The sequence below is a fragment of the Petromyzon marinus genome, chromosome 73 (assembly GCF_048934315.1).
Source record: "Petromyzon marinus isolate PM22_M1 ecotype Great Lakes invasive population chromosome 73, UKy_Petmar_22M1.pri1.0, whole genome shotgun sequence".
Lineage (NCBI taxonomy): Eukaryota > Metazoa > Chordata > Hyperoartia > Petromyzontiformes > Petromyzontidae > Petromyzon > Petromyzon marinus.
The window spans coordinates 2,264,817-2,287,899 of record NC_133739.1 but is presented as its reverse complement, the minus strand read 5'-3'; the positions used below and the strand labels follow the sequence as shown (position 1 = coordinate 2,287,899).

At 47.2% G+C, this 23,083-nt stretch overlaps 1 protein-coding gene across 5 annotated transcripts in view; it reads right to left on the bottom strand.

Moving 5' to 3' along the window:
- Positions 1–23,083, bottom strand: part of LOC116958150 (peroxidasin homolog) — an 81,213-nt gene that overhangs the window by 38,423 nt on the left and 19,707 nt on the right. For 3 of the 5 annotated variants that reach the window (XM_076055827.1, XM_076055824.1, XM_076055828.1), the window contains exons 6-12: positions 20,808–20,950; positions 20,237–20,441; positions 16,588–16,730; positions 16,010–16,220; positions 14,017–14,191; positions 13,425–13,480; positions 9,568–11,884 (exon numbers count right to left, since the gene is read on the bottom strand). In XM_076055827.1, the coding sequence (XP_075911942.1) occupies positions 11,706–11,884; positions 13,425–13,480; positions 14,017–14,191; positions 16,010–16,220; positions 16,588–16,730; positions 20,237–20,441; positions 20,808–20,950 (1,112 nt within the window). In that variant the 3' untranslated portion in view covers positions 9,568–11,705. Of the gene's footprint in view, positions 1–9,567; positions 11,885–13,424; positions 13,481–14,016; positions 14,192–16,009; positions 16,221–16,587; positions 16,731–20,236; positions 20,442–20,807; positions 20,951–23,083 lie in introns of those variants that run through there. The other 2 variants (XM_076055825.1, XM_076055826.1) reach the window with 2 other exon arrangements.

The following is a 23,083-nucleotide window of genomic DNA, read 5'->3' as shown; positions in this document are numbered from 1 at the left end:
ATTTGCTAGTGACTGGTCACAGAAATGACTACACATCTGAGCTATTCACAGTACTATATAGTGAACCAATAAAAACTAAAATATAAATTACCTTCATGTTATCAATAAACTCTATATTCTCCAATCAGCTAAGCTACCAACCATAAGTCGTTATATATCACAATGCTATATGGCGAAAAAATGGGTGGATTCTTACCCTCAAATTTCCGTACCACGGATAGCTACGGGCCCCGTTCAGACGGACGAGTTCGTCCATGGTCGGAACAGAGGAGGGGGAGAGAGACAGCTGCGAAGCCCTAGTATACTCCATGTTGTAAACCATACCATTAACCGTGGTGTGAGAGGTATTAAGAGGCAATGCTGGCGAAAGAGCTGCGGTCTGAAGGTCATCGTAAAATTACAATTAATTAAGAACAGAAATGATTTAACACATCTTTCCAGTGGTTACTAAGCCTGAATCCATCTTCTCGGTTGAAATTGTCTCTGTGCTTGTATATGTGAATGGCCTCATGAACGAATCTCTCATGGTAGCCAGTTGGTTTGCAAAGAACCTCCGTCTTGGAGAAGTCAATGTCATGTGAGCCTACTGAATTGTAACAGTGATCTGCCACGGCAGAGGAGTTCGTCTTACCGTGTTTCAAGTCTGCTTTATGTTCGCGGATGCGGTCCGAGATATGTCTTTTGGTTTCTCCAATGTAGCTACTACCACAGAGGCACTTTAGTTTGTAAACGCCCGGGTACTGTATGTCTGGAAGAGCATGGTGTCCTTGTTCACCAAAGTCCCGGTACCTGACACCATCGCTATCATTGAAGACCTGGTTCATCAAGGACTGCATACTGATGTACCCCCCCTGGTGAGACATTGCTTAACCAACACATACTTCACCTGGAATGGAACTTTCTACAAACAAACTGAGGGCACCCCAATGGGCTCCCCCCTATCTCCGGTTGTAGCCAACGTATTCATGGAAAAATTTGAAACTGACGCCATCCAGACTGCCACTCTACGCCCGACCTTATGGAAGAGGTACGTTGATGACACCTTTGTCATCTGGCCACATGGCCAGCCTGCTCTAGACCAATTCCGCGACCACATCAATTCCATACACCCAGCCATCAGATTTACCATGGAGGTCGAAAAAGATGGCAAACTACCCTTTCTGGATGTCTTAATTAAAAGGAGACATGATAGTTCAATGAGCCACTCTGTCTACAGGAAAGCTACCCATACAGATGCTTACTTGAAACCGGATTCCCACCACCATCCATCCCAGAAGAACTGCCTCATCAAGACTCTATACCATAGAGCCCAATGCATTTCCGACCAGGAACACATTACCAGTGAACTCAAGCACGTACACCAGGCTCTCAGGGCTAATGGCTACTCCGACTACACAATCCGCAAAGCCATCACTCCAGTCATGAAGAAGGATCCTCTTGTGGAGCCACTCAAAACCATCACCTTACCCTACATTGCAGGGGTCACTAAAAAGATCTCCAAAATCCTGAATAAACACAAGATCCAGGTCCGATTCAACACAGTACACAAAATCCGTGATTTAGTTCCATCTGTAAAAGATGCTCTTCCAGACATACAGTACCCGGGCGTTTACAAACTAAAGTGCCTCTGTGGTAGTAGCTACATTGGAGAAACCAAAAGACATATCTCGGACCGCATCCGCGAACATAAAGCAGACTTGAAACACGGTAAGACGAACTCCTCTGCCGTGGCAGATCACTGTTACAATTCAGTGGGCTCACATGACATTGACTTCTCCAAGACGGAGGTTCTTTGCAAACCAACTGGCTACCATGAGAGATTCGTTCATGAGGCCATTCACATATACAAGCACAGAGACAATTTCAACCGAGAAGATGGATTCAGGCTTAGTAACCACTGGAAAGATGTGTTAAATCATTTCTGTTCTTAATTAATTGTAATTTTACGATGACCTTCAGACAGCAGCTCTTTCGCCAGCATTGCCTCTTAATACCTCTCACACCACGGTTAATGGTATGGTTTACAACATGGAGTATACTAGGGCTTCGCAGCTGTCTCTCTCCCCCTCCTCTGTTCCGACCATGGACGAACTCGTCCGTCTGAACGGGGCCCGTAGCTATCCGTGGTACGGAAATTTGAGGGTAAGAATCCACCCATTTTTTCGCCATATAGCATTGTGATATATAACGACTTATGGTTGGTAGCTTAGCTGATTGGAGAATATAGAGTTTATTGATAACATGAAGGTAATTTATATTTTAGTTTTTATTGGTTCACTATATAGTACTGTGAATAGCTCAGATGTGTAGTCATTTCTGTGACCAGTCACTAGCAAATCACCCAGTTATTTCAATGCTAAATTCGCCTAGTTATTTCAATGCTAAATTCTCCTGTTTGATTTGTACTAAGTGCCTCGGTGAATGTGTATGCTCTGACTTCAACGTAACTATTTCTGTAGCAGTTACAAGCGAATCACTCAGCCATTTCAATGCTAAATTCTATGCTAATCCCATTGTCAAGGGGTGCCTCTGCGGATGTGTATGCCTTAACTTAGCTATTTCAATGCTAAATTCTATGCTAATTCCTTTTAACAATGGGTGCCTCTGCGGATGTGTATGCTTTAACTTTTAACATAGCTATTTCTGTGACCAGTCACAAGCTAATCATTCAGCCATTTCAATGCTAAATTTTATGCTAATTCCTTCGTCAAGGCTCTTTGTTCCTCTCACACAGCTTAAAAGCCGTGATCTGAACGTGGCTCTCTCACTCCAGCGCTGTCCTACCAGACAGTCTCGCCCCCTTCACCTGATGAAGGCCGCTTGTGTTGTGGCCGAAACGTCGTGAGAATATTATTGTGTTATTTTATTTTATCAATTTATTATTTTATTCTCATTCTACGTGACTTTACCGAAAGAACCAAAGAAGAACAATGAACATATTTAGTTTTAGAATGGGTCTCTGTGGGTCTATGGGTCTCTGGGTGTCTATGGGTTTCTATGGGTCTGTGTGGGTCTATATGGATCTCTGTGTCTATAGGTGTCTGTGGGTCTATGGGTTTCTATGGGTCTCTATGTGTTTAGAGTCTTTGTCTGCTGCTATCAATGTCCACGTGGTGATGATGACGATATCAGCCACCTGGCTGAGCTTCTATAATTAGTGATGGCCCAGCTCGCTTCTGATAAAACAGCTACACAGTAGACCTCCTTTGCCAGTACCAAAATATAATAATAGGGTTTTTCCCCTTTTTTGTGGCAACAAAACTGAAACCTTTTGAAACCTTTTTACAAGGATTCATTTTTGCATTAACCACAATACCTGCAGTCAAAATGCAGCTTTATTCCTTTTGGCGTCATCTGGTCGAGCACCAATTGGGTCGAGGCTCAAAAGAAAGCCGTCCCTTGGTGTGGACCAATCAGTTTCAAGGACAATGCATATATTATCAAAGTATGTTTTTTGTTTGCATTTTGACTGCAGGTATTGTGGTTAATGCAGTGACATGAATCCTTGTAAGAAGGTTTCAGTTTTGTTGCCAGAAAAAAGGGGAAAACCCCTATTATTAGTAACTACACAGTAGCTCAGTGGGGTCTTACACCTGGTAACAATGAACATTCTTGGTTCTTTCGGTAAAGTCACGTAGAAGGGAAACAATAAAATAATAAAAATATAAAACAATATAAAACAATAAGAACCAAGAATTATTTTTATTATTTTATTGTTTCCCTTCTACCTGGTGACTTTACCGAAAGAACCAAGAATATGAATCCCTGCAGTAACGAAAGCTTTAAATCAAAACAATGACCATATTTACTTTTGTGTAGGTCTCTGTGGGTCTATGGGTCTCTGGGTGTCTATGGGTTTCTATGGGTCTCTATGTGTTTAGAGTCTTTGTCTGCTGCTATAAATGTCCACGTGGTGATGATGACGATATCAGTCACGTGGTGATGATGACGATATCGGCCACTTGGCTGAGCTGCTATAATTAGTGATGGCCCAGGTCGCTTATGAAAATGAGCTACACAGCTGGTCAGTGGGGTCTTATCTGGTAATCTAAACATTTTCAAATTTTCTTGCTGTGGTTTTCACACCTGATGATGATTGCTTGTGTTGCAGTCGAAACGTCGTGATCATTTTATTGTTTTATATTTGTATTATTTTATTGTTTCCCTTCTACGTTACTTTACCGAAAGAACCAAGAATATAATCTAAACATAGTTTGAGAATTTTGATTTAAAGCTTTCGTGACTGCAGGGATTCATATTCTTGGTTCTTTCGGTAAAGTCACGTAGAAAGGAAACAATAAAATAATAAAATAATGAAATATAAAACAATTAAATTCTCACGACGTTTCGACTGCAACACAAGCAATCATCATCAGGTGTGAAAACCACAGTAAGTAAATTTGAAAATAGTGGCGTTTTTTTCTTAACGTTAGCACCACGGAGAGCGATTTGGCAGTTATTCAGATGGACGAGTCCATCTATGTTCGGAAAATAGGAGGGGGGAGACGAAAATCATGGATGCGGTCTGAAAGCCACCGTAAGTGTGAACAACCAATTAAGACCCGAAATGGTTTATCAAATCCTTCCAATGATTGCTAAACCAGAATCCATCTTCTCGGTTGAAATTGTGTCTGTGTTTGTATATGTGGATAGCCTCATGAACGAATCTCTCATGGTAGCCAGATGGCTTGCAAAGAACCTCTGTCTTGGAGAAGTCAGTGTCATGTGAGCCCACTGAATTTTATTGTTTTATATTTTTATTATTTTATTGTTTCCCTTCTACGTGACTTAAATATAGTTTGAGTAGTTTAGTAAAAAATTTAACTCATCGCGAGACAGCCTCAGAATATTTATCTGAGACCAGAAGAATCCGATGAGCTATGAAGCTCTTTTGTGCACAGATGTCCAGTCACGGTACTGGGTCAGAACGTTACAACAACTGATGATCGGAGTGCAAAGCAGAGGAAAGGTAAACCAATCAATTGAAAAATATACAAATACAACTCAACTTTATATTTGTTTATCTTACCAGGTAGCGTCCACTCAGCTTTTAGCTTCTTTTTCAGAAGCGACCTGCACATCACAAATCATAGCAGCTCAACCACGGTGCACGTAGTGGCGTTTATTCACGCAGACAACTTCTTCTTTACACGGTTTTCATTAACTCACTCTGTCTGTTGTATCCTCAAATCTTGTAACTCTATTTTTACCCACTTCCCAATGTGGCATCGACTGCAAACTTGGCATACTTATGTCTCAATCGGAGGGCTCGGCTCGCCTCTATACATCAAGCAGAATGGTGAGTATCTCATTAATGCATGCGGCGCCGAGCGATAGGCTGTCAAAACCCCAAGGACGTGCAAATCTCAGTCCGTCTGCTGGTCATTCACCACGTGGCACAGCATCCCCAAGATCTTGTGGTTAAAGCGGTCTACCATCCCGTCCGTTTGTGGGTGGTAAGGGGACATCTGCACTTTCTTGACACCCATCATGTCACACACCTCCTGCAAAAGCTTGCAGGAAAAGTTTCTGCCCTGGTCCGTCAGCAGCCGCTCAAGAGCCCCATTTTCTTTGGTTCTTTCGGTAAAGTCACGTAGAATGAGAATAAAATAATAAAATCAAATAAAATAAATAAAATTCTCACGACGTTTCGGCCACAACACAAGTAGCCTTCATCAGGTGAAAGAACAGAACTGTCGGGACGACAGAGCTTGAATGAACGCTGTTAAGATTAGTAGTGTCTTTTTGAGCTCAGTGAGAGGCGTGAAACCTCTTGACAAAGGAGTTTAAGTAGAAAAGCAGGAGAATTTAGCATAGAAATAGCTGAGGGATTGGCTTGTGACAGAAATAGCTATGTTAAAGTCAGAGTTTACCTATCAACAGAGGCATTTATTATATAGTGTATTGTATACCCAGTTGATTTGTAATTAATAGCCCAGCTTATTGAAGGTTATATTAAGTACATTTATTATATTATGTAATATAGACTTAGTTCTTTTCACATCGGTTTACTGTATGGAAGTTGGGTAGGTGGAGGCCTTTAGCGTCCATATACTAAATGTCTCTGTTGATAGGTAAACTCTGACTTTGACATAGCTATTTCTGTCACAAGCTAATCCCTCAACTATTTCAATGCTAAATTCTCCTGCTTTGACCTTAAACTCATTTGTCAAGAGGTTTCACGCCTCTCACCGAGCTTAAAAAGACGCTACGAATCCTAACAATGCTCATTGGAGCACTGTCTTCCCGACAGTTCTGTTCTTTCACCTGATGAAGGCTACTTGTGTTGTGGCCGAAACGTCGTAAAAATTTTATTGTATAATTTTATTTGATTTTATTTTACGTGACTTTACCGAAAGAACCAAAGAAGATGAATCCTTGCAGTCACGAAAGCTTTAAATCGAAAAAGAGCCCCATTGTCAGCTACAACAACAACAACTGCCATTCGCCACTAAGTGGCGGTGACGTCACCACGACGCTTGTGCCAGGCTATGTGCACCCTGAGGCCAAGTGAAGTGTCGTGAAGTGTCAGCTACATACCCATTTACAAAGGCGTCCGCTATGGATGCTGCAGTCTGGTCGGCCAATGGGCAGGCAAAGGGCCAGCGTGCAAAGTTCTCCATCCTCGAGGAGTGGCGGGGAAGGGGCCCAATATATCGCGGGCCACGAGCTCGTTTACCCGGGAGACTTTAATGGACTGCAGGGGAGCGCTTGGCACGACCGGCGGGGGCTTCCTGTGAGCACAGTCCGCACACGCCGACGCCCCACGGTGGATATCGGCGGACATGCCCAGCCAAAAATAGCGAAGGCGTAGCGTAGCCTCGGTCTTACGGCTACCTAGATGGAGAAACTGTCGGGCATGAACATCAAAGCATAGCTGACTCCGCAGGAAAGAGGGCACCACCAGGACTTTACGGTTCACAGTAGCGTCCCAGCGCATCAACAAGCCTTCCCACATGAGGAAAAACTTCCCCGACGTGGGGAGATCGTCAGCGCGTGCCGCCTCTCTGCCAGCCGGCGAAGCGGTGCCAAAGCCGCGTCCGCCTGCTGCCGGTCCCTCCATTCCCGCAGGGTGAGCCCCAAGTCGCCAGCAAGCGATACCGGCGGCCCCGCCCGGTCCGTGTCCCCCGGCGGAAACCGGCGCCACGATCTCGGGTTGCAACGCGGCCGGCGGTCTACAGCACGCGGATCCGTCGCCGCAGGCGCACTTAGTGGGGGCTGGCAGCCTGGACAATGCATCGGCGTTCGTATGCCCGACTCCTTTCCGATGCACCACTCGATACGTGGACTCTTGCAGCCGCTCCGACCACCGGGCCATCTGACCGTTCGCTTGGTCAATGCGGAGTGAGTACTGCAATGCCGCATGATCCGTCCGAACAGTGAAGTCGCGGCCGTGCAGGGAAGGGCCGAAACTGCCGAACAAAGTGGACGACGGCAAGCAGCTCGCAGCGCGTAACGCAATACCGCTGCTCGGCCTGCGACAAGACGCGACTTCCGTAGGCAATGACAACCTCCCTACCCTCCTGAATCTGGGAGAGAACGGCCCCGATGCCCACGTCGCTACCATCCATATCCAGCAGGAAGGGAATCTAAAAATCGGGGTATGCTAGGGGCAGCGCTTCTGTCAGACGCTGGCGCAGTGTCAAGAACGCGTCGGTCTCGGCTTGGCCCCAGTGAAACGACTGCCTCTTCGCCGTGAGTGCACGCAATGGCTTAGCGATGGTAGCAAAGTTCTTGACAAAACGGCGGGAATAGGATACAAATCCCACAAATCTGCAGATTTCAGGCACGGACGTGGGTGTTGGCCAATCACGGACGCACGCCGTTTTTTTCGGGATCTGTCGCGTCCCCCGACGCATTAACGACATCACCAAAGTACTTTACGGAGGAGTGAACCAGATGGCACTTGGAGGGTTTTAACCTGAGGTTCGCATCACGAATTTTAAAAAAAAAAAACTGTCGCAACCGGGTTAAGTGCTCCTCGAACGTGCGAGCGAATACAATTACATCGTCCAGATAGATGAGACATGACTCGCACTGCAACCCCGCAGGTACCAACTCCATCAATTGCTGGAAAGTGGCAGGAGCCGTTTGTGAACCCATCGACAAAAAGTTGAAATGAAAGAGACCTTGAAGTGTTCTGAAAGCTGTTTTTGGTCTGGATTCGGCATCTAGTGGTAACTGCCAGAATCCCGCCAAAAGGTCTACTGTGGAGAAAAATTTTGCTCCTTCAAGCGCATACAATGAGTCATCTATGCGCGGGAGCGGGTAGGTGTCCGCCAAGGTAACTTTGTTCAGCCGCCGGAAGTCTACACGAAACCACAAGGATTTCTTAACCAATACAACCGGCGCGCTCCACTGACTCGTAGATGCCTTGCCGCACAAGCTCCTTCTTGCTAGAACCCATCCTATAGGCGTTGTCGAACGGGTGGCGCATCACCCGTATCAATGCGGTGCTCCATCAGCGTCGTGCGACCAACATCGTAGGGACCCTTACTGAACACGTCTGCGAAGTCACGCAACAAAGTCCTGAGCTCCCCCGATTCCTTTGCCGACAGATCGGTGTTCTGCGCCAGGAGTGCATCTATCCATGACATATCCTCTGCGCTGACTGACAGACCGTCCAAATGCACATTGTTGACAGTCTGTGCCTCAGGGTCCGAATGCATGGGACTGACATTTGCAAACAAGGTCCCGTCCCGCACTGTAATGGGAGTGTCAGCCGTGTTAAGGACCTCCAGGAACAGCGGCTGATTCCTGCACACGCTTGTGTCAGATGCTGCTAAGCAATGGCGACCAACCACCGATGGCACCGTGGAGACGATGAGCGGCGCATCCGACCGGCAAGTGACGAGCGGGGTGCGATATCGAAGCGGCACCAAGGCCTGCGCACCAGGCGGGATCGAGACCGCAGTCCCGACCAGCGCCTGAACTCGCGGAAGTTTCGGGCCGAGTTTCGGGTTCAATCTCGCTCCCACCCTGTGCCGTTGCCACTTGCCCAGTCAGCTGCTCTCCGCTGCGCTCCGGTCGTTCATGTACCCCGGTTGCTGCTGCTGTCGGTGGATGTCAGGAGGACAGGCCAGGGTTTTCTCCCGGGTCCAGTGCGGGACGCACGGTCGGCGGCATCGCTGGTGCTGCTCCATCCTCTGACAGCTGCTGCGGAGTGCCGGGTCTGGAAGCCTGAACGTGGCTCTCGTCCCCTCGCTGGGGAAGCGATGCGGCTGAAGTTCCCCGCGCTCGTTCGACCTCAGGACTTAGCCGGCGAAGCAGCGCGGTGACTGCCTCCAGCAGCTGATCCATCCTCCGATCCCTAGAGAGGATGATCTGTGGTGGTGGTGTCGTTGGGTCTGCACCGCCGGGTTGGTGGAGGAAGGTGCCCACCTGGGGCGAGCAGCTGCCTCGGATCCCGCCGATGAGCCGGGGGACGAATCCCGACTCGTCGGTTCCGGTTCTGAGCAATTCTCGTCCCGGGCACCTCGAGCGTCTTGTGGCCGAGTCTCCCCCCTTGGGATCTTGCGTTGGCTGAGGCGAGACATCTCACCGCTGCCACCAGATGAAGAGTCGGAGACTGTTTAAGCACTTCTTTATTCTTCAAACAAGAGCCACACTCGTTCCTCAAAACAAACCACGAAACACGAATTTCACAGCCTCTTTTAAACCCTCCATCTCCACCTTGCTTCCTAATCCACATCGCTGTCTCGCGTGCCGCGTGCGTGTGACGTCAGTGCCCTTTAATCTCTTGAACCCCGTCTAGTGTACTTCCGTGAGTGTGATTGGTGTGCTGGTGTGTGATTGTGTGTCTGTGTGATGCGATTGTGTGAGGATGGCTCGGACATCCCCTACACAGGCAAACCTCGTATAGCGCTCAAGATGCGTTCTTGCTAAACAGAGTTGCTCTAAGTGGTATGCCTGCATTTCCTACCAATAGGGGTAAGTTGTCATTGTAGCCATCACAATGACCCGTGTTTGTTTCTGGGTTCTATGTCAAGATTCTGGCCATTAACCCCAAAACAACTCAGCATCGTTGTGTTGGCTTTGGAATCTACGTTGTCGGGTTTTGCTGAAAAACATGGACGGAGGCAGGTGGGTAAATGGGAAAAATGAGGGTTGGTTCACGGTTCCTAACGCACGATAGAAAGAAAAATGGCAGGCGGCTGAACCTCATTGCCTCCTCACTTGAGGCTGGAAACACCACGTGACCCGGGACCCCCAATGGGCCGCTTGAGAGAAGAGACGGGAGACAAGATAGAGACAAGATGGAGACAAGACAGAGACAAGATGGAGACAAGACAGAGACAAGATGGAGACAAGATGGCAGTTACGACGCGTACAGAAATCTCGTGATCAACCGCGAATGGTCAAGCCACAGGGGCACGATCGGCCAACTCTGTACCTCAATAGACTTGGCATGAAACTGCAAATCCACGATAGCTAAACCCGCGAGAGGGAAGAGGTTGCTGTACTCGAATATAAAAATAAACTTTTTCAACAGTATATAATTCACCTTTCAGCGTCATATCACGGCACAAGGAATCCACTTGTAAATGTTGCAGAGCGGTGTGACCCCGGTGTGTGAAACAAACGGCTGTGCAAGGGACTGGACTGTCGTGAGACTCATTCGCGTTCCCTTCATACCCTCCACACAGCTGGGCTCGCAACGCCTCGCACAACTCACCTTGAGACGTTGTCACATGCCAGCCAAGCAGACGTTTTAATTATCGGACAAATGAGGTACTATGGGACGAATTTACGCGATGGATTTTGTTTTGTGCAGTCATTGGTGACCGGGCTGAGACCATCAAACTCACCGCATTTGAGAGCCCAGTTTAATCACGACCATGTGTCTATCTAGGTCTATGAGTTTCTATAAAGTATGCTGGTCTATATTTTCATGAATGGGTCACTATATTAGCCATTGGCTTTATGTGCCTCTGTGTCCTTTAGTGGGTCTTTATGGGGGCCTTTGGGTCTCTACAGTGACTTGGATAAGATCTGCAAAGAGGAGTGGGACAAAATCCCTCCTGAGATGTGTGCAAACCTGGTGGCCAACTACAAGAAACGTCTGACCTCTGTCATTGCCAACAAGGGTTTTGCCACCAAGTACTAAGTCATGTTTTGCAGAGGGGTCAAATACTTATTTCCCTCATTCAAATGCAAATCAATTCACAACATTTTTGACATGCGTTTTTCTGGATTTTCTTGTTGTTATTCTGTCTCTCACTGTTCAAATAAACCTACCATTAAAATTATAGACTGATCATTTCTTTGTCAGTGGGCAAACGTACAAAATCAGCAGGGGATCAAATACTTTTTTCCCTCACTGTATGTGAATCTATGGTGTCCATGTGAATATATGGGTGACTTTGTGAATCTGTGGGTCTCTGTGTAAATATTCGGGGTCTCTATGCCTGGAACTTGTGAGGCAGCATGATAGTGCACGTTGCAAAATGAACGTAAAGCTACCACGTGTCTGGGAGGCTCAACCGTGACACGTGGTCAGCTGGTTGCCCCTCCCTCCACCACCAGCAACGCCCACATTTCTATAGCCACGCCCACACAGTTGAGGCCTCCCGTTCTACATCTCCATTTTCAGATGGTCCAGATCTAACCAGGACTTTGGTATCTTTACGTTAACCTCACGAGGCATTGCGGTTCAACTGCACGTCGCTACATTGCCGGGGTCTTGATCATGAACTCTATGAGGGTTAGTTTCTAGCAGTGGTGAGTTGATTGGTAAAGTGAGGAGTTGATTGGTACAAGTTGCTGCATTTGTTAAGGTGGTTTGAGACTGGTTGGCTGGACTTCTGGCTTCTCGAAGTTGAGGTCTCACGTTCTCCTTCTTCAACGTTTGGCTCATCTCCTTGCTCTGCCGGTGCATCTTGACCTGTGTAATAAAGAGAGGTAAGCGATGAGTGCGTGATGAGACTAAGTGAACAGTGTAGGATTGTGCAACACTTGCATAGATAATGAATGCGGGTACAGTGACGTCACAACCGCGCTTGTGCCATGCTAGGTGCACTTTGAGGTTCCGTGATTTGTCAAAGGTTCGCTGGCAGGAGGTCACGGAACAGACCCAGGTCTCGTGGGATGACTGAGATGGCTGGCAGACGTGCCACCTGTGCCCCCTACTGTGACAACTTTCTGCACTTTAGCCACCTCCTCTGCCCTCCGCTGTTGTTGGAGGGCGACTGCCTCCAGCTGCTCAGCAGCGTCCTTCACGAACCTCCGGCACAGAGGCCGATCTTGACACCACTGGTAGCGTTCATCGGCAAGTCCACTCAGCACACACACACGCACCCAGTGTGCCACTGAAATACCGCACCACTGAAATACCACGCTAATTCTGGGGTGGGCTTCCCCAGTCGTTATACATTTTCTAAAACAAAGTAAGTTATATGAAGACCAAACCAAGCCTAATTACTGCTTGTAATGTTATTGCTTTAAAACATCATAACAGAACAATCGATCATTCACCAAAACGTAATAAAGTATTATTGACTCGAGCTGCGAGCCCGAATTTAAGCAATTTGTTGAGCACTCCCCTTCTCTTGCCAGACGGTCTGGACCACCCTTCTCGCATTCACAACCTCCAAGCAGTGCCGCATTATCCTGGTAGCAACAATGGCATGTGCACTTATCAGTGTCTTATTATCCTAGTAGCACAAGTAGCACATGCTACTTATAAGTGTCTTATTATCGTAGTAGCAAAAGTAGCTACATATGCTACGGGCCCCGCACTTTTAAGGGCCCCGCGCTAAATACTTTCAAGATATCAATTCCGGTTCAGTGATTCTGCACTTGCTCTATTACTATAGTACTTTACCACCTTCAACTTTTATGAACGACTGGGTGTTTAAGGTTAGCGATTTGTCATTATCTGGCTGTATGGCAAATGAAAAAGTACACTTACTTTACTGTGCAAGTTAATATTTACGTGTTTTTTTACAAACATTTTAGGGCCCTTTCATAACATATTTTGCTATAGGCCCCGGACGAGCTTCATCCGGCACTGTCTCTAAGTTGTCTACCCTATCCTGGCCACGCGATTCCTAGCGTCCTGCACGTGCCCCTGCATGCATCGTAACAGGGGGGGGGAGGGGGCTTCTTTCCAGCTCCAAGCACCCGGCTCATGAATCAAAGTCACTTCTTGTGTCATGACAAACTTGCGTAACAAACACAACGGTCCCCCATGATGTAGCCTTGACCAGTCAGTCGAGGCAAGTGCTGCTAGCGAGTAACACCTCGAGAGGGTGATGTGGCCAGCACCACGCCCGGCCGCCTTTGTCTCAGCAGTGCTGGCGTTTACACAACGCAGGGAATTGAACCCAGGTCGTTGGCTCTTAGCGCAGTTCACACAAATACACAAACACAGCAGAATGACCCTGACGAGAGTGGCTCCTATCTCCTGCTTCTCTCGCTCTCACCTGCTCTTGCTCCTCCATCTTCTCCATTTGGTTTTAATATGTGCCTTTCGTGAGGTCTGTTGAGAGAGAAGTGGACAAGCATCGGTCACACATCCCCATCCTCGTCCACATGCAGCCTGTGTCACTGACACGGCTGGGAGTCTAACCCACGGCCTCACACCTGCCTGGCACCCGCATGGAACCACTGACCACAGCAATCCCTGACCCTGATTTGACAGATATCCTTTGTTTAACCACGTGATAGCCCATTGAGATCACTGTCTCTTGTGATTGATCTATTTTATTTAACCACGTGAGAGCCCATTTAGTTTACCATCTCCTATGACTGACGCAGTCTCACATCACCACCCCCACTCATATGGAGCCCCTGTCACTGACAGCAGCCACGGCTGGGAGTCTAACTCAGGGGTCCCAGCTGCCAGGAGCTCCCGCAGGCTCCACTGAGCACAGCTCTGAGTCACGGGCAGGCAAGGAGCTGGAGTCAAACTCAGGCTCTTTAAGAGGGCCGGCTCAGGGGTCTCTGGCGTGGTCATTGTGAGCCGTGTTCTCTCACTCACTGTGAGGTTCTGGTGCAAGTGCGGTCGATACTCACGGGGCTTCTGCTTCTATTGGCTGACTTTGTCTCATCAACCTCCTCCTGCAGTAAAAAACAACTGCAGCAACAGCACCCAGAGCAGCAATGACTCCAAGGATGATGCCAGCTACAGTTGATGAACCTGGAGTTGGAGCTGGGGTTGAGGTTGGCGTCGGTGTTGTGTCTGTTGGCTCTATTAAACACAAACACAGACGACACAGCAACACGTGAACACCCACGAGATGGACGCAGTCAACGTCTTCTTCCTCTTCCTGCCTTGTCCCCCTCCTCTCGTGCGGTCTCTGCCCTGCAGCTCCTCCTGCTCTGCTCGTTGCTGCCTTGGGCCACCTCCGCGTCTACTCCCCAGTCCCTCGAATCCGCCGCGTTCGCCACTTCTACTCCCCTCGCTCTCGGCCTGCCCCTCTGTCTCTGCCCTGGTGCCTCCACGTTCATCGCCCTTGCGGTTGCCCCCTCCTCAACTAAGGCAGCCCCAGCCGTGTGAGCCGACCCCCTCTCTCCGCTCGAGTGAGATGAGCACCGCCACTCCCGCCTCCTTCCCCAGCTCTTCAGTTCTGACCGATCCAGTCCTGTGATCGCTGAGATCCGTCGCACCAATCTCGTTTCTGTGCTGCACAGCATCTGTTCCTCCTGGTTGTAAGGAGGAGCAGACGCGCTGTGGATGTATCAAACGCGCGTTCTGGATCTACGCGGTACAAGACCTAATGAGGTCTGTATTCCAGAACACGGGAGGTGATCTTTCAGCTCGACGCTGCTAAGACTCTCATCTCCATGTCTAAAAGTAGTGCCGTGAGGGTGCTGCATCCATTGCAAGTGTGAATGAATCGACTGTAAGAACTATTTAATTACCATTGCATCTTTTAGTTTGTGTGTGTTTTTGAGAGTCTTTTGTGTGACAAAGTAACGCACTCGACATGCACAGCGATGCAGTGGGAATGTTCACAGTGCCGCAAGCATCTCGCCGTCCATTCATTAAAGACTTTAGATGGCGAATCGGCGACAGAGTCGGAGGTGAGCGTGGGGCTGGGAAATCATTGTTAGAGGAGAGCATTGGATGCGAGTTCTGTGGTGCGGGAATGAGTCAGGGGTTTCATGTTCAGGAGTGTACACACGCAAGAAATGGAGAGTAACTCAGCATCCTTTAGTATAATAACAAGGGCAGAAATCTTGTAGAATTAGTAACACAGGGGGAGGGGTGATCATTTCGGGCCCAGGAAGGCAACCCGAGTTTTCCCACAATGTCAATAATTATTTGTCGAGCGTGGTTCTGCCTAACGCGACATTTTCTAGGAATGTAACCCCCCGCGTCCGGCGAGGCCTGCCTGTGAATGTTAAAAAGTGACGGTGCTATAATAACCCAGCCTAGGGGGAGGCCATTGTTCACGATTCTCCTGCGGCTGTGTTCACCGGCGAGGTGTTCACCCTCAATGCATGTTTTGCCCAGCATCGTGTTCATTAGGTGAACGGTAAAACAGCTTGTGATGAATTTTGATTTAAAGCTTTCGTGACTCTGGGATTCATATTCTTGGTTCTTTCGGCCAACTTCGACAGCAGGCAATAACTTCAAACGGATTTATGGACAGCCAGCAGGAGAGGTCAATCATCGCTGTGCCGGTTTCCTGTTGACGCCGTAAATCGCCTTGCAGCTCCCACATCGGCTCTTGAAGTGAATCCGAATCAGAAACTTAATCCCTGAGTAAAGCCCTTTGAGCTAAGAAACAATTTTTTCCGACATCAAAGCATTCTACATCCCACAAGTGGACAAGAATCTCATGGGACAGAGACAGAGACAGGAACTTAAGCTGTCATTGGCTCATGTAGACAACTCAACAAAGAGTCGAGTTTATTATACTACAGGATGTGATATCTGTGAAGAATAACAAAGACCCTTTATGGCTGTGCCACAGAGTGAATTTTCGTGGTAAATCTGGACAATGGAGACAAAATGATAAAGCGGTGGGTGTTAAATAGATCCAGGGAGGACAATGCAAACCTGGTTCATTGTGAACGTTGAGCTGCAGATACCCGATGTCTTGCATGCTTGGCTTGTCGTATCGATAAATCGTGACCTCACAGCGATATCGTCCAGCGTCGTGGGTCTGGATGTCGCTGATGGTGATGGAGGCGTCACACGTGGACTCATCACCCACCCACGTGACCTGCAATGGCCTGAGGCTTCTCTTTCTGTGTATGATCTTATAAACCTTGACGGCAAACGTGAGAACACACCAGGGCATGACTGTGTGTCCACATAATACACGTGCTCATATTCCGAAAACTGACATAATATGTAAATAACATTGAATTATAACAGATAAATATATAATACACCTAGGAAATTACTCTTCTTCAGAGTAGAGAGAACAGAGAGAATTTGTGATTATTCTAGTTGAAGATACAATACAATTCTGCTGTCTGAAAAACTTTAAAGTTGACAATAGGACCAGAAAAGGAGAGGGGGTGACCTCCATTGAAATAAATTAGCATGAACGGGCGTTAATAAAGAACATTTAATCATCATTGCGAGCAGGAGGGTGTAAGTAATAGTGTGCAAGTGTGATAGTGACGCACCTTCTCATCGCGTCCGTCTATGGTCCTGAACCACTCCACCAGCGTGTGTCTAATACCCGTGATGTTGCAGGTGTAAGAGCAGGGCAGGAGAACCGTGCTGCCTACTGTGGCATCCTTTGCATCCGGGGTGACAACGGCCAGGTCTGTGGACAAACCCACGATGGTCACATTAGCAGTGGGAATGAACCGCTGGAGGAGTCAGAGGAGGTGCTGGTCTCATAACGCAGTGGTGACAATTAGGACAGAGAAAGCAGGCAAATACTTTCCGTTAGACGAAGCATCTCTTTAGGTCTCTAGCAGAGCAGTGAAATGCTGCGTGTTTGAGAACGGTCCACAGAAGGGGATATCTTAGAGCTACCTCTGAGGTCCCTTCAAGTGGAGCCGAGGTGGTGAGATGTTAACTACCTCGCCTGGTAGACAGGGGTCGTGGGTTTGATCCCGACCCTGACACCTGCTGTCTGTTTGGAGTTTGCTCTCTCCATGGTCGTGTGGATTTTTCTCCAGATCCTCCAGCTTTCTCTTCCATATATAGGAAGATCTGTTTAGAGTATTTGTCTGTGTTTAATATCTGTATGATAAGCCACTTCGTTGAGCTATCATTTGTCCTCCGGTTTTCCCCTCCATATTTAGAATCAACATGCGTATAGAGTTATTTGGCTGCTATAAATGTCACCGTGATTAGCCACTTTGTTGAGCTGCTATCATTTGTGGCCAGGTCACTTCTGAAAAAGAACTGCATAGCTGAGTGGGCCTTACCAGGTAAAATAAAAAATAGTTTAGTTTAAGTGACATTGGATCCACACAGCAGGGAGGATTCTTTTCCGATAATGCATTGCAGCATTGAGTAATGTTTAACACGTAGGCTTTCGCGACCACCACGTACAACACAAATGTTTACATATTGCTGCATGCATCTAGCCGTCCAATGTCATACGAATGCCGAGATGGCGAGTCGTTTAACGTTCAAGTGACAGTGTTAAGGATGAGCACTAAGTGTGAGTGCCGTGATAAGTGAAGGGGAGTGGAGAAGGAGGTTTTGTGTTCAGGCGATCGTGAAAACTAAAGAGTGCACACACACAAGAAATGGAGAGCGACTCAGCATCCTTTAGTAAAAAAGCACAAAAATGATTTAGAATTTGTAATACAAAGAGGAAGAGGGTGATAATTTTTGACACAGAAATGCAGCCATAGTTTTCCCGTTAGGTCTATAATTTGCCAAACGCGGTTTAGTCCAACGCGCCATTTTACAGGAATGTAGCCCCCACGTTAGACGAGCTCTGCCTGGTTTGTTTAACTGCCAAGAGCTTGGAATCAGCCAAATTAAGTGCAATGTCAGATAACCAAACATAATGTTACGATGCTTGCATACAACTGTATGCATTTATTTAATTAGTTTCCCTGGATAATCCGTTGAGAGGGAACATCTATTTTGCAAGTGTACCCCAGGTGGCCAGGCTAAGATGACAAACTCATGAGACTTGACATCCGGATTGTTTGCTAACTGGACACTGAAAGTGAAGAGTCACAGGCAGGAGATGACCATGGTTCTAGGTGCATGGTTCTGTCACATGTACGTTTTCATGCTGAACTGTTTTCACACCGTACGTAGCCAGGCACGAAGGTGAGGGGGAAGGACAACAAACCAAACACGAAAGTCAAAACATGGATTTGTCGGGTGAGTATTGAGTGCTAAGTCTGGGCTACATGACAGATGATGGGAGTAGTGAGTTGTTGTATATGAGCCTTTTCCAAAATTGATATTAACAATAATATTTGCCGTTATATATCATATTTTTTTTTAACAAACGAAAAAAATAATCAATAAAACCCGTAAGCCAGGCACACGAAAAACCAGATGTAGGTCATAAACAGGCCATTAATAAATAAAGAAATAATAAAACTCTCGAGGCGAGGATGTTAGCAGCTATCTGCGAAGATCTCCAGATGAACAAGAGTTTGATGTGCCCTAAGGGAGGTCACGCAGAGGGAAGCCCTCCCGCAAGCCAGAAATGAGGACGCCCATGGGTTAAACCATTTTTTTTTTAAAACAACGGTTAAAATTTAAAATGCAATAACAAGAATAAGCTAAATTTAGCGGTCCTCGCGCTCACTCCAATTAAGACCAGGCCACCAGATACATCAGTGAATTATTATCCAATAATTAATTCGCTATCAAATGATTTTCACTTTTAATACTTTTACTGTTAAAACAAAGCTTGGAGACAAAATACAGAGTCACATCAAAGGTTATCGAGAAGGAATGAGGCGAACGGGCAAACTTACGAAAGAGTTTAAACAATATCCCAAGCAACCCCGACCACCTTTGTCTCTCTCACAGCGCGGAGAAGCAGGAATTACACCTTATCACAAGGGGCCATCTGGAAAAGCCAGCCGGGTTTGATGAGGAGACACACCCCACCCCACACACGGCAACCAGGCAAACAAAGTTTTAAAGAAAATTGCAATATAACATTAATAATAACGTGTTAACCTTAAACGATATTCCATTATAGAACCTTACAGAACCAAGGGATATGGATTCCAACAATCTGGAAACCTCGGTAACCCGAGAGGGGTGTCGGGAGGACGTAGTTACAAACACGAGTCTTGGCGAACATGGGACCAAAAGGTATTTGAGAAATATAAAGTCAAAAGTATAAAGAGATAGGTGCTCCCGACCACCTTTGTCTCTCCCGCAGAGCGCGAGAGAGGAATTTCACGCCAGGGCAAACAGATCGTTATCGCAGGAGCCATCTGTACACACACACGAACTCACACACCCCGCCCCCCCCCCCCCCCCCCCTTTTCCACTGCGCAGAGAGGATTGTCTTTGAATATAACGGTCAGCTGCATTTTCAAAAGTTCAGAAGTCAACAGTCAAGAGTGAAGACAGATCAGCGAGTCAAGACGTCCACAGGACGAGCAGTCGCATGGAGCGGCTGGCTCCGAGCCTCGCTGAGTAGCGAGGATCGCTGAGTCGCGATGTATCAACAAAAGTGAGTCATACAGCAGTGGAGGAAACCTGCTGTCAGCGAACCAGCACGGGCGCGTTCGCGCACTTCAACAGAGAGAGCACGTGCGACTCAACTCACTCAACTGAAGAAAAAGCTTGGCCAGCCGCCAACAAAGTATCAGCGAATCAGCGCTGAGAGCGCTCGAGCATCTCCACAAAGAAAGCACGTGCAACGTGGCTCAACCAGCAGCGGAAAAGCACGAGCAGCCGCCAACAACTTCAGCAAACCAGTGACCAAGCGCGTGCGACTTGAGTCATACAGCAGTGGAGAAAACCTGCTGTCAGAGAGCCGCCAACAACCTCAACAGAGAGAGCGCGTGCGACTCGGCTCACTCAGCAGAAGAAAAACTTGACCTGTCGCCCGCAAGCGCAGCGTCAGATACTACAGCAGCGGAAAGAGCGCGCGCCGGCGTAGCTCATCCAGCAGTGGAGAGAAACTGCTGTCAGCGAACCAGCACGGGCGCGTTCGCGCATCTTCAAGGAAAGGGAGCGCGCGCCACCAGCGTGCCACCAGCACCAGCACGTGCCAACAGCGTGCCACCAGCGTGCTACAGCGCGAGTGTTAGGTCTGGGCTACATTACAGATGATGGGAGTAGAGAGTGGTAGGACAGACCTATGAAGGACGTGATACAAACCTGTTCGTGGGTGGACAGTCAGCTGTAGATACCCAATGTGGTATTGCAGAGTTGGGGAATAAACCGTGACCTCACATCGATATCGCCCAGAGTCGTGGGTCTGGATGTCGCTGACGGTGATGGAGGCATCGCACTTGGACACATCACCCACCCAGGTGGCCTGTAAATACCAGTGGCTGGTCTCTCCATCGGCGTATTGATAAATCTGTGGTCAATAAAGGTAGAAGCAGCACACAGATCAAATACGTTATATTATTTCAGTATAAAATTCGTTCAAATACAACCCGAGAATGATTCTGTCCCCAGGGCTGCGACTGGGCTGGATTAACTGTTGACAAAGCAGCTTCACGTGGAGACTGTTTTCAAATGACTGGCCCATGCCTCTGCCCAGTCACGTGACCAGGGGCCCTCGATCTGGATAAAAAAACCAAACCTGTTCATCTGCGTTGCATATTGTAAATGCTCAAGAGTCACGTGATCAGGTTTACGAACAATACTGATCAATTCCATGCCTGTGCTTGCTGATATTTTGTGGCAAGTGGCACACAAAACGGACAGAGGAGTAACTCACCCTCTCTTCATGCCCGTCTATGATCCTGAACCACTCCACCAGCGTGTGGGTAACACCGCTGATTGTGCAGGTGTAGACGCAGGGCAGCAGAAATGTAGTGCCTGCTATGACATCCATTTCATCCGGGGTCACAACCACCAGATCTAGGGAAACCACACACAACGCCCACATTAATGTATATTTTCTTATCTAATGTAAATGTATAAACCAAAACATTTGTCAGTAACAATGCATTTTTTAAGTACAGAATAGGCAGACCTCGTTGAACGCGGGGGGTTACGTTCTTGAAAATGACATGGTGGGCAAAACTTTGTTAAATAACAAAATAGACCTCGTGGGAAGACTCGGGTTGCCTTCGTGCCTTCGAAATGATCACACCCTCCCTCTTTGTTTAACTAATACTACAAGATGCCCGCCCTCGTTATTGTACTAACGGATGTTTAGTCGTTCTCACGTCTTGTGTGTGTGTGTACACTCTTTGTCAATTTCAACGCAAAACAAAGCCCCCATCTCGATTCTACCTGCACCACGGCACTCACACCCTACGCTCGCCACTAACACTGTCACTTGAACATTAATGATTCACCATCCAGTCGTCCGTATGACTAACATTCTCAATAACTAGAATCATGCGGTAATATGTGAACATTTACGTTGTGCTGCTGTGTGTTTTGAGTGCATTACATTATCACACAAAAAACAAACCCACACGTACACACAGACATACACGGTAAATACATCGTTCTCACAGTCGATTCACCCACTCCAGCGGACGCAGCACTCTCACGTGACTACCTTTTCTGTTTATGCAGATGCGAAAATGTTAGCAGCGTCAAACTGCGTATCACCGAAATATCACCCCCATGTTGTGGAAAACAAACCCCATCAGCCACAACTGTCTAGAGCCAAAACACGTGTTAGATCAGTGGTTCTTAACCTTGTTGGAGGTACCGAACCCCACCAGTTTCATATGCGCATTCACCGAACCCCTCTTTAGTGAAAAATAAAATGTGATTTTTTTCAAATTCAAGACATAGATATGTTTTTTACTGGTACACAAAATGAGCCGTGCATGAACATTACCTTGTTCAAAGAATAAAACCAACACAATGCATAAACTCACAACAAATTACATACCTGGAAATCAATGTGACTTCTGCTGTTGCCTTTGAGAGATCAGTTCAGATATGCGTGGCTTCACCTTGGCAAGTGCCACTCTCATGTCATTTTCACAGCAAAGTCTGTTCCTTTTCTTCGTTTTTATGTCCAGCATCCTCGAAAAGGATTGCTCACAAAGATATGTTGTAACAAATGGTATAAAAAAAATCCAGGGCTTTCTTAGCAATAACTGGATACTTGTTCATTTGTCGACACCAAAACGTTGAGAGCGTTGTTGTTCTGAAGAGTTGCTGTTGAACCTGGCTCTGCTGAATTTCAATGATTTCGTCGAGGAATTCATCATTGACATCTGCTGTTTCAACAGCAAACGTGAACGGCTGTCTCACCCATGCTGGATATGACTCTCTTGTAGGGAAATATCCGTCGAGAGACTTTGCAAGCTCATCTAAGTGCGTGGCAATTGTTTGCTTCAGTTCCGTGGATACAGAAATATCTCCGATTCCAGACACACTTGCACAGTCGTCCAGAAGCGGGAAGTTTGCGAAGTTATTGTTCTCTGTTCGTCGTTTCCATAACGGTAGCTTTTTTTGAAAAGCCTTCAGGTGTTCTTCCGCTTCCATGATATTGACTCCACCACCCTGCATCTGCTGATTGAGATGATTGAGAGCTGCGAATATATCAGCCATGTACGCTAAAATGAGAATGAACTCAGGATTTTTGAAGCAATCTGCATGGCAGTGTTGGTGCTCTTGCAAAAACAGGGCTAATTCCACACGCATGGCAAAAACACGATTCAGCACCTGTCCCCGGGATAACCACCGAATATTAGAATGGAGCAGAAGTACCTCAAATTCAGAGCCCATTTCTTTACACAGCTCACTGAAGATGCGGTGCCTCAGAGCACTTTTTCGCACATAGTTCACACATTCCACCACAGTTTTTAATACTCCTGCCATTTTTGGAGGTAAGGTTTTTGTTGCCAACGCATGCCTGTGCAGAATACAATGCGTCACAATGATGTGTGGTGCATCGGCCTTTACTAGCGCACCAAAACCAGACTTTCTTCCCAGCATGACTGGAGCTCCGTCCGTACAAACTGCACAAACCATATCCCATGAAAGATTGTTGTCTCTGAAGAAGTCATCCACAAGCTTCTT